This window comes from Mustela erminea, chromosome 5 (assembly GCF_009829155.1).
Source record: "Mustela erminea isolate mMusErm1 chromosome 5, mMusErm1.Pri, whole genome shotgun sequence".
Taxonomy (NCBI): domain Eukaryota; kingdom Metazoa; phylum Chordata; class Mammalia; order Carnivora; family Mustelidae; genus Mustela; species Mustela erminea.
The window spans coordinates 71959640-71971890 of record NC_045618.1 but is presented as its reverse complement, the minus strand read 5'-3'; the positions used below and the strand labels follow the sequence as shown (position 1 = coordinate 71971890).

Below are 12251 nucleotides of genomic sequence, written 5' to 3'. Positions count from 1 at the left end.
ATTGAGATATGGTGCAAGAGGCAGAAAGATGTCCATTCTCCTGAGTAATGTACAGTCTGTTTGCAGGGATAAAATTTTATTTCCTAGAGATAGTTACCAAGTAATATTTTAGCACATACAAATGATACAGTAGTAATTAATAATACATAAATACCGAGGAGGGCAAAAAAACCCAAAACCAAAACCAAACAAAACCCAGCAAACAGAATAAAGTGAGATTCATCAGGGAGAAGGAGGAATTCACCTGAGTGGGAAGTGTTTTGAGGTAATAAAGAGATTTGTAAATAACTTGTGATTTTGAGCCCATTTTATCATTTTTCTGAATCACCTGCCTAGCGTATGGCTTTCAGTAGAACACTGATTTATATTCAAAAGCAAGTATAGATTTTTCTATTTCTGATTTAAGAATCAGGAAATTAAGAATTTACTGTGGTAATTCACCTTGTGATCATGAGAAAATCACATCTATGTTGCTTATGATGTAAAACAGAATTAATTCTGCCTGTTCTCTCTGTTTCACTTCAAGAGGTATTGATTATAAAGGTTGTGGTTAGTATTTTGGTTAGGTATATTATCAGTGTTAGGGTGATATAGCATGAATATGTTGAATAAATACGGTTTTCTTAAAATACACTTGATGATATATATTCTTATTGTTACTTATATGTGTGTGTATAAAAAGAACAAAGATTACAAATGCCTCATGGAGAAACTGACCAACCTGGAGGGAATATACACCTCTGAGACTGAGAAACTACGAAGTGACTTAGAGCGTCTCCAGCTAAGTGAGGAGGAAGCCAAGATTGCTACCGGACGGGTCCTCAGTCTGCAGGAGGAAATTGCCAAGCTCCGGAAAGACCTGGAACAAACTCAGTCAGAGAAAAAATCCATTGAGGAGCGTGCAGATAAATACAAACAGGAAACCGAGCAGGTGGGAACTAGTTTTCATATCCCCATCTACTCTTTTCACAAAGTAAATGTGCTGTCGTCATGACCTGGCCATGTGGCCCAAGGTTTATTTCAGTTGAAGGTGAAGTAAAAATGTCAGTTTGTTTACTGTTCATGATTAGTGTTCTCCAAGCATGTCTCCCACTCAGTGGATGAGTAGTTGTAGGTCTTTTAGTAGAACCTTTTGACTCTAGTAAGAACAGAGGCAAAGCAGTGTTCTAAGAAGAGAATTAATGGCCAAGAACGTACTCCACACTCTTCTTTTTTAAATACAAAGGTCTGGGTGAAGTGTAGGCTCCTTTTTCTCCAAAAGGATTAACATGATTAAGAAGCCAATCAAGCAGTGAAATGTTGCTAGCTGATAGTAGAGATCTTTCTGGAAACCTGTAAGGCTGTGTTGAGAAGTCCGAGTGGGAGAAGTACAAATGTCTGCACACTTGTAGCCAGGAGCCGTGATGCAGATAGAACAGCAACAACAGTGCTTGTGGACTGGTGTTTTTACTTACATGTTTATATCAATGTTTATATCAAAGCTTCATTAAATACAGAAAATATTACAGTTCTCAAGCAGCCACTGCAATGTATTGTTTAAGCAAAATCAAAGTACCTCAACATAAAGCTTACTTGAAAAAAGTGATAGATTTTCATAAATTCCACTAGAATTACCATCTTTAAATTAAAACAGAGTTGACTGTTGGCTATAACTATTGGCAAAACTCTCAATTTCCTGTGCTTTTTCTGTACTGACTTCTGAATAGATTTTTTTTTCAAGATTTTAGTTGTTTGAGAGAGTACATGCATGGGATGAGGTAAGAGGCAGAGGGAGAGAGAGAGAGAAACAGACTCCCCGCTGAGCATGAAACCTGACTCAGGGCTCAGTCTCATAACCCTGAGATCACGACCTGAGACCAAACTGAAAGTCCAACTCTGCACCTACTACACCACCCAGGTACCCCGTACTGCCTTCTGAATTTTAATAGGGCTCTCTTTCTCTGTCTCTGACCTCCTGAAAACTTTCTCTTTATAATTAAAGCTATTGCTTTAACGTGTGACTCTTGATCTCAGGGTCACAGTTTGAACCCCACATTGGGCATAGAGTTTACTTTAAAAAGAGAGGAAGGAAGGGAGGGAGGGAGGAAAGGACAGAGGGAGGAAAAAAAGCAAGCTATTACTTAAAGAGTTCCTTGAATTTATGCTTAGAGAAAGGAATTCAAATTTTACTCCACACAAGCACACATTTATGTCAAAGATGAACTAAGTAAACTATCAACTTTGCGAAGTTTACCTTTGGTTTTAATTTTTGCTTCCTGGGAATCCTCATCCAACTGAGAACTAGAAAGTGAAAGGTCAATGTGTTTTATGTGTAGGGGGTGTGTGTGTGTGTGTATGTGTGCGCGCGTGCGCTGTGGGCAAAATATACATACACGTAACATAAAATTTACCACTTTGACCATTTTTAAGTGTACAGTTTTGTGACATTTAAGTATTTTCACACTGTTGTAAGGTCAATGCTTAAACATGGAATAAAAGGACTAGTTTGCAACCCTGTAAAACTCTTAAGAGGAGATGAAAGGGAAATTCTCTTCCACAAGACAGACAGCAGGGAGCTTCAGAAGGAATCCAGTGAATTCCAGAACCAAAATGCCCTCTTCATATCTTTCTTAACCTCCTTAATCTCTCTTAATACCTGAATCATCAGTACACTGAAGCTTTTGTTAGGCTTTTGAGGTGAGAAGGCATTTTCATTCTTTCAAGAGCAAACGCTTACTAGGTGCCAGACAGTTGCTAAATGCTCAAGGTACAAAGCAAAACAACAGCAGTTTTCTCCATTCTCTAGGAATTGCTGGTCTATTAGGGAAGTAAAAGTCAATAATTTCTAAGGGCTATAAAGAGGCACATCCAAGGCATATCACGGTCCTGTAGGAGAGACACCTAATTGCAAGGAGTTTCCAGGAAGGCTCTCTGGAGGGGTTAATGCTTGAGCCAGGTTAAAAAAAAATGACTAGATGGACCTAGGCAAAGAAATGAGGTGCAGAGATGTGGCGGTAAAGAGGGCCTGTGGTGTGGTCTTTATGTTCAGTATGGAGCGTCCTCTGTCTACTGCAGCCATCTGAGTTGATTGTTTTATTTTATAGCTGGTATCAAGTCTGAAGGAAGAAAATACTTTGCTGAAGCAGGAAAAAGAGACCCTCAATCATCTTATCGTGGAGCAGGCTAAGGAGATGACAGGTAAGACTCATGTGGGTGTAACTTGCCTTACTCCAGCCAAGTTCGGATCAAAGTTTTAAATGTTACAACTTTGTTACAACTTCAGTGTTTTAAAAAGTTGAGATTGTCAGGGTGCCTGGGTGGCTCAGTGGGTTAAGCCTCTGTCTTCAGCTCAAGTCATGATCTCAGGGTCCTGGGATTGAGCTCCACATCGGGCTCTCTGCTCAGTGGGGAGCCTGCTTTCCCCCCAACCCCCACCTCTCTGCCTATTTGTGTTCTTTGTCTGTCAAATAAATAAAATCTTTAAAAAAAAGAAGTAATTAAAAAAAAAAGTTGAGATTGTCATCAGTAAATTTAAGAATTTCCAAGAGGCAAGCACTGTAAATATTTTGGTTGATTTAGTTGGTGAACTTGTAAATCTGGTCTTTCTATGCACAAATGTGAATTCATGTGTGGTCAGTATCCTATGTAATTTTTTTAAAAAATTAATTTTGTTCTGCATGTATGATTTATTAGTTATGACTTATAAGATTCTATTGAATTAGGAAGAAATCATGAGCTAACGTGTATGTGTCTATATGTATTTATTTATTTTTTGCTAAACCAATGGATATTAATGTCCCAAGATCAGTTACTCTTTTCCACCTAAAATAAAAAGGCAAGTCTAATTTTTTGAGTAGAGAACTAACTAGATGTGAACATTTATTCTATTAGCTATTTGTGAGATAGGTAAGAATGATGGTAATTTACAAGGAGTATACGCGTATATAAATGCAGGCTAAGAAGATGTGGTTTGAAGCTATAGAAATTGGTGGGGGAGACAAAGTGAAAGAGATGGATTGGAGTGAGGATATAGTAAATGAAGAGAATCACCAGAATGTTTTCCTTTTTGATATGGTATTCAAAAAAGGAATAACAATTTTCTAAAGTATTGAGATGATGTATTATGACAATAATGGTGTATTACTACTGTTGAGGAAACTGAGGGAGAAAAATACCTATTTTTGAGTAAAATTAATGAGATCAGTTGTTAGAGTGTTAAATTTTAGATGTCAGCTAAGATGTGCTGAAAACAAATTGAGATTAAAGATTAGAGACAGGAAGAAATAGGCCTTAAGGTATCCATTAAAGCTATGATGATAAGAGAACCCCTTGTGCTTTTCCCTCCACTATGTCTTCCCTCCCAGTTAAAGGGCATATTGTAAAGGAAAGAGAAGAAATCCGGAATTAAGCCTTATAGGGTAACCACAAGTAAAGGATAAGGTGAAGAAAAAAAACTAGAAAAAAAAAAGTTGATAGGGGATATTAAAAACAGTCACTAAAGATATGGAAAGAAGGCTGCTAGGATGCAGAATGTGATGGAAAGATCCAGAATGACAAGAATACTTGAAACTGGATGAGAAGAACAAAGAACTAACATGAGATTTGCCTAGGGAAGATTTCTTGGTAGCCTTAGGCAGCTTCTGCAAATTGGTAAGACCAATTCTGCAAATTGGTAAGAATAAAAGGAAATTTATGGAATGTGGTAGGGAGGAGAAATTCTTTCATTCCTTCACTCACACATTATGAAAGCCCTACACTAGGGAAGCACTGTGGCACCAGGGAAGCAGTTGTGACAGGACACTTGCAGCCCTCACCCTTACGGAGCTACAAGAGAAAGAGATGGTGAAGCAGTTGGAGCAGGCAAGGAAGGCTAAGATTTAGCCATGAAACATGAGAATAAAATGGGCCATGTAAATGTTAGGAAGCTTAATATTTATAAATGTGACTGGTTGACTTATTTAGGTAAAACATACAGCTGAGATCTGAGGCTGTTTACTTTGCTTTATCTGCAGTCAGGAGCTCATCTCCTATCTCCAGATGACGTCCCAGGCAAATGTGAGCCACTAGCAACAGAGACAGCAGAGCGGGGTGGTAAATGGAAAGGTTGAGGTACCTCTGGCAACACACAAAAGATGTGACACAGATGGCCAGGCATGGGGGTCTTACCTGGTTAGAAATGGGGGAGTGATAGGACTGTGGAGGGTCAACATGCTGGAAATATTGTAAGATCTCAGCCTAGAGAGTGAGGTGAGCAGAGCGTTGACATAGGACATGGACAGCTGGGTTCGCGCTGAGAAGTCACTGCTTCCTCAGAGATCTGAGGAGTATTTATGACTTGTTGACAGAGTACACTAATTTGGACAAAAGAATTTTATGATAGCCTGAAACAGAATATTGGAATAAAGAATACTTTAGTTACTAAACAATGCCTGGTGAAAGTTTATCAAGGATGTGCTATAACCAGTGAATGATCTAGTGGCACTGAATCCTTAGTACATGGAAGAACTCAGTAGATGATTGTTGTTATTCACAAACTTTTTTTTTTTTTGTCATATTTGCTCTTTCCCTACATTCACTAAGATATTCTTCATAGTTCTTGGCGCTAGAAGTAAAACACTTTGCAGAGAAACTGGAAGTCAGTGAACATGTTTGTCCTCTTGAATTCTGGAGAGCCATCTTTGTTATGCTTTCCCCTCTTCTTTCTTTCAGAGACTATGGAGAAGAAGTTAGTAGAAGAAACGAAACAACTGGAACTCGATCTTAATGATGAGAGGCTGAGATACCAGAACCTTCTGAATGAGTTCAGTCGCTTAGAAGAACGATATGATGACCTCAAGGAAGAGATGACTCTGATGGTGGTGAGTCAAACACTTGCTTCTTTGAAAATGAAAATATTTAAGCACATACAAAAGCAGAACAGTGGAATGAATCCCATGTACTCCACGTACTCATGATCCAGTTCCAAAACGGCCAACACATTTCTACCCCTACTCTACCCTCCTTTGCACATTGTCCAATGGTTTGAGTTGTTGTAAAGCAAATCCTGCAAATCATCTAACTTTATTTGTGAATACTTTGTAAAGTCAAACACTTTAAAGACTGGGCCATATACTTTGTCGTACATACTGGGTGACTTCATGTAAAATTTTCATATAAAACAAATATTTATATAATTGAGTATTTACTGGTTTTGTGATTGCAAAGATAGATTCCTACAAAAAGAAAATTCAGTCTCTATTTTTACAAATTATCTTATCTATTTCAAGAACTCTTCTCCATCTACCAACATACCTCTTGTACTTTTAATAGTTCTACACAGTCTCTCTGTTCTACTTATCCTACTGTCAGGAGACAAAGTGTTCTCTAGCTCTCTTGTTCCCTGTAAGTATCAGCCTTGAGGGTAACCTCATGGTACAAATGGCTAGAAATGCTTTGAAATATCTCTTATAAAAACAAGATAATTTGAGATCTGTGGCATAGAATATTTGGTTCAAATTTTGCTTCTATCTGGATCCTTTGACAACGTTTTTAAAAATGTAACATTTAAAAAGTCAAAATGAAGGAGATTATATAACACAAATGAAATCAATTTGTCACTTGGAAGAGAGAAAACCTGGTCTCAAAGAGGTTAATTTAAATGCCACAGTTGGACTGTTATTTCAAACCTTGCTACTCTATCGGTAGCAATGATTTTTATGTGACATAACGAAAGTAGAAATAAGAGTAGGTCACCGTTACTCTTACTGACAAACCAGAAGGACAAATCAGTAGGTCTTGTCTTCCTTGATCTCCTTGCTGCACTTGGCCTTGTTGAAATCTTTCCTCCTTCACATTCTCCCATTTTTAGCTTTCTTTGTTGGAGTCCTTTTCTTCTGTATTGGAATATCATGCTCCCCAGAGTTCCATTCTTGGATGTATTTTAATTCTATTTACTGAATAACTATGCCAACATTTGTGGTGAATCTATACTTTGATTATAGTTAGAGCTAAGTTTCGTGTCCTACAAGGTGTTTCGAGATACTTGGGATATTAAGAAGTGGCATTGGGAAAAGAAATGATCAGGATCATATAAATGTAGGAATCACTAGTTGAAACAAAGAGATTGTTTTTCCTACAGAATTTCCTGGATTCTTTAATACTGCATGCCTGGTTAAAAAAAAAAAATACTGCATTCCTTGGGAACCTCAGAAAATAAAATGAGAGAAGCATGTGCCATGTAGTCATCACTTTCTGAGCACATTCCGGGAAATATCTGTGAGGTTAATGGGTCTCCTTCTTAGAGAGGTAGCTATGTAATGGCCATCCTCCAGCAACTTAGCAGGGCTGTTCTTTCCCACTGGGTAAGTCTCTGCCTGCTAGCCATTCTGTCCCCAGCAATGTTGTGGAAAAAAGATGTAATCAAGTTCCGGGTGCAGCTCAGCAGCTTGATTTCTGATTTCTCAGCCTATAATCCTCTCCCCAGTGTGCCTGTGACTCATTGTCATTCCTCTTGGTTGACAAAATGGGCAGAGGGAGGGAAAAGGAAAATAGCAGAGGAAGGAAGATCAGAGTCTGCTTGCTTCCTACTGCTTGAGACCAGCTCTTCAGTAAGTCTCCTTTCCCAGCTCCAGACACAGCCAAGATTGCAGTCTTTAAGAAGATATTTGCCAAGAATTGCAGAGAATTAAAAAATGGACTTTATAATTTAGGATTAATTAAATAATAGCAATATCTTATTTTAATGTGTAGGTAGAAGCTTCACAACTGACAGATGGGTACTTGGCTCATATTTCATTGAGGCTGTTCTGCAGATGGAGTGCTCACGGCCACAGTGCTTAGGAAGCCTTAGTGGTAAACGGAGTCCTCAAATAGATGGCAGGAGACTTTGGGGAGGGGAACTGATAGACTGCTGCAGGACCTCTGGGGATCTGTGTAGTAACACAGGGGCCAAAGTTCACACCACTGATTACCAGGGTCTAGGTTTGTTGGCCCTGATACCAGGAAGTGCTGTGGATTTTCCTCCAGGGACATTCAGTTGTGGAGTAGAGGCAAGGAAGAAGACACTAAATCCAGGGCCAAGGAGATTCAAGCAGACACTGAAACAGCAATGAGGCAATGGAATGCAGGCTTGTAAAGTGTTGCATGATTCATCCCCAATAAGGAGGGAGTCCAGTGTGTCAACAATGGGGTCATTAACCTTGACAGACAGAGTAAAACAGATTCAAGAAAAGAAGGAATTGTTGGAGACATGACAGATTAAAAGAGGACGGATGAGATCCAGATCTTGAAGGAGCACTTGATGATCAAGTAGGATGTTTGTCCTTGTAATTGAACAGCATATGGGTTAAAAACATGGGGAACAAGGCCAGGCATAGGGGAGTTGTCACCTTACTGTCACCTTATTGCAGGGTCCTAACAGTGATGGAGCATCTGTTCACATGAGTTGAATCCTTGTTATATGCCAAGCAATATGCTAACTCTTTACTTGCACTATCCTATTTAATCTTCACATAAACCCGATTAGGCAGATAATACTATCATTCACCTTTTCCTGATGATGAAAGTGAGGCCTGGAGAAGCTGGAGAAGGGGCACATAAATGGCAGACCTGGAATTCCTACCCAGCTCCCTCTTACTTCAGACCCAGAGCATTTAACCACTGCCTTGTATCCAGAAGTTACATTAAATAGCAAATATGCGGTGTTGCCTGTATTCAAATCTTAAGGTATTTGTTGTTTAGTGACACACACCTGAGGGAAAATAGAGGTCTCACTCATCTTTAATAAGCTTATCAAAAAGCCTTTGTCCAGGTATTTCTGAGGACCTATCTATTTCTCTTAATGATACAACTAATTTATTAATATTCACCTTCTCCTACAACTGTTGGCAAGGAAATTTGTGTGAGGTTGTTTGTGTACGTACATAGTAAATCCAAGTGCCCTTGACTTTATGTGGGGTGACTGTTCCTTTTAGTGTATACCCTAGCTTCTAGGTAGTTTCAGAAGTTCCGGGGTTCTTGGGTCTTCCTTATGTACTGGAGTACAGGTTGGGGTGGCAGGCTTTCATCTGGCCCTGGATGCTGGCTTTCCTTTGGTCATATGGCTTGCTCTGCTCTATAAGCTAGACATGGGAGAGAAAGAGGCAGAGAAGCTCTTTGGGACTCTGGCTCTTCCTGTGACTGGGGGGAAGAGTAAAGGAAATTGGACAGGTCAGAAAAGCTTCCACAGGTCCTTCTGAAGCTCCCAGAGCCAGTAACCCTGTGAGATGCAGGTCACTGAAACTTTCCACCTCTTCTGCAGGGGGTACCCTAGGAGTGAGGGGCACAAAATCCAGCTTTTTTATTGCTTCTCTCTTCAAGTCATTCTCTAACCCCCTCTCCTACAGACAGGGAAGACTGCAATTGTTTAATTTCTCTGTTTTCCATAAGCATTTTGAATGCTAATCTCATAGTTACCACATGTCATAGAAATGTTACCTGAACTCCTGAATTAATAACCCCAGGATGTCAGAGGGTTCCTCTCCTGCATGGCTCATCCTTTCCACTGCTGAATCCTGAGATTCAACTTCATACACAAAAGTGACACAAATTATAGTCACCTGTGAAGAACCCCTCTCCTTTTTTCCATTTGTGCTCAAATACAATGGAGTAAAAATGATGATGCTATCATTAAACATATTTCTTGAACTTTTTACTAAGTTTTATTTAATTGCAACACTGAAGTCAATGTTTGATTGCTAAGGCATTATACCTACACTTCACCCAGTGTGACTGGCCACTCACAACTTAAGAAATCCAAAACAGGGACTCCTGGGTGGCTCATTGGGTTAATAAGCATCTGACTTTGGTTCAGGTCATGATCTCAGGGTCCTGGGATCAAGCCCTGTGTCAAGCTCCCTGCTCAGCAAGGAGTCTGCTTACCCCTCTCCCTTTGCCCCTAATCCTGCTCATGTGTCTCTTCTCTCTCTCTCTCTCAAATAAATAAATAAATGAAATTTAAAAACAAAACAACTCAAAGGGGACTCTGCTAATAATCATAGATAATTTTTGTTTGAGCATTTGGTTTTGTGACTTTTCTTGTTGTGCCCTACTGGTGCATCTTTCTCTCTGAGGAGCTCAGAAAGTGACACTTTTGTGAGGGTTTGTTAAGGACAACACAGAACACACTGGGCATGAGAATAGCAAGTCAGTGAGTGGGGATTAGAACCAAGTTGAGGTGAGTGCTGTTTTACTATAACTGGTTTAATTATATTATGTTAACTATACGTGGTTTATCTGCCTTGCAGAATGTGCCCAAGCCTGGACACAAGAGAACAGACTCCACCCATAGCAGCAATGAGTCCGAATACACCTTTAGCTCTGAAATTGCAGAAACCGAAGATATGCCATTGAGGACAGAGGTACATTTTAGATGCCTGTCACTACAAGTAGGATGTGACCCTGCTGTTCAGAGAGAACATTTCTACTGCAGAACAGAGCTCATTTGCCTATAAATGTAACAGTTGTTTCAAACTCTTTATATTTTGTAAGTGATTAATGGGTGCTTAATTAGCTTATTAATTATTACTTATATTTTCTTATATGTACATATATACTTATTATAGATGTTTTTTGATCAATAGACATTTTAATTTTTAATGTAATTCTGAGAACCAGATTTTCACTTTTGTAGTTTTAACATACCCCATTACAAAAAAACACAGCCTGTTATGAATTTCAGACTGGGGCAGATTATTTTAATAATAAGTCTTTTGTCCTTGAATATTATAAATAACAAATACCCAAGAGTTTAGCAAGACTACTGTCTCCGTTTGATGACATTTTACCAATGTAATTTTTGTCCACAAAAATGTAAGAAAATAGCTCATAAATCTGCCTTAGTGTTTGTGTTATGTGGTATGAAACCAAAATAGCACATACTGTAACTCCAAGAGTACAGTGACTTTAAGTTAGATTGTTCCCAAACCAATTCTCAGGTCTTCTTTTCAAACATGCTATTAGTTTCACTAACGCACAATTCAGGCACTACTCTTCTATTTTTATATCATATTCTGAGAAAATGGCCAAGTCAGAAATAGACTGCTTCTGGCAGAACAGCCGAAGAAAACTGAATGATTCTTTCCTTTCTTGTCTTAGTTTTACTCAGGAATGAAGAGTTTCTGCCATCTCATTCTGTTCATTTTTAGGAAAAGTATCATATAGTTGGAATCATACATACAAGAACCCTAAGTTAACTTATCCAAGGTCACAGCGTGTAAGTAGCTGAGCCAGTATTCTAACCGAGGCTGTTTGAAGCCTCATGCTCTGTCTGTTTCCTTGCATCCGGTCATTTTACACTGGTTCTCCAGTCCGTTTCTCTCTGTAGCTAACGTTAGCTTGCAGACCACTGGTGGAGCAGGATGGCCACTGTACAGTGGGATAGAGGTGCCAGTCATTCACTGCTGTGTAACAAACCATCCCAAACTTCAGTGGTTTCAAACCACAGCAATTTATTCATGTTCACACTCTGAATTCTGACTGGGAGGTTCTCCTGCTGCACATGGGATGCGCCTCTCTGCATCTCAGCCCAAGGAAGAGGACCTTGGGCCTCTGCAAGCAACTTCTCTGTTCAGTGGCATGGTGAATGCACTCAGCGTAAGAGCAAAAAATGCCAGGTCTTGTGGGGCCAGGCCCAGAACCAGCGCTGTGTCAGTTCTGCCACATTCTAGGTCATAGCAAATTACCAGGCCAGCCCAGACTCCGTGGAAAGGGGGTAGACCTCATTTCTTGATAGGTGAAAAGACATTTGCATTGAGAGCCATCCCTGGTGACCATCTTTGGAGACCACCACAAAGTTAGACTTTGAAGGTTTCAGAATTACAACCTCTAGTGAATTTAGAGCCTCCAGTGGATCTGACAGTTTTAGGATTGCATCCAGTGGGTCTTCATGGGATACTCACTCCCAGCAGTCCTAGGGAAGCATGTCTACGCACTGTCGGTGCCCGTGTAACACAGCTTGAGCAGCTCCTGCTAGGGCCCAGAAAGCTGTGGCAGAATGGCTATGTCTGCTGCAGGTTATTTTGTATTAAAATCAGGACAAAGAGACTTACTCATAGGTTTGATTGAGGACATTACGTTTTCAACATCAAAAACTCTTCTGTGCTTTCCCTAATTTTTACTAGTAAGTGTATTTGTCAGTGTCTCTACTCTTTTCAAGTTTGTCCAAATTCTTAGATTTGAGGGGAGAGTTAACCTTCTTGTTTCTAATTCTCACCTGTATTTCTGCTGACTTTTCTCAAATTAAGAGTTAGTTTAGG

The 12251-nt window shown here is 39.5% G+C and overlaps 1 protein-coding gene across 8 annotated transcripts in view; it reads left to right on the top strand.

Moving 5' to 3' along the window:
• MYO5A (myosin VA) overlaps positions 1 to 12251 on the top strand; it is a 199203-nt gene that overhangs the window by 137841 nt on the left and 49111 nt on the right. For 7 of the 8 annotated variants that reach the window (XM_032343754.1, XM_032343756.1, XM_032343753.1 and 4 more), the window contains exons 22-25: positions 683 to 931; positions 3084 to 3177; positions 5689 to 5837; positions 10242 to 10355. In XM_032343754.1, the coding sequence (XP_032199645.1) occupies positions 683 to 931; positions 3084 to 3177; positions 5689 to 5837; positions 10242 to 10355 (606 nt within the window). The remainder of the gene's footprint in view (positions 1 to 682; positions 932 to 3083; positions 3178 to 5688; positions 5838 to 10241; positions 10356 to 12251) is intronic. The other variant, XM_032343758.1, reaches the window with a different exon arrangement.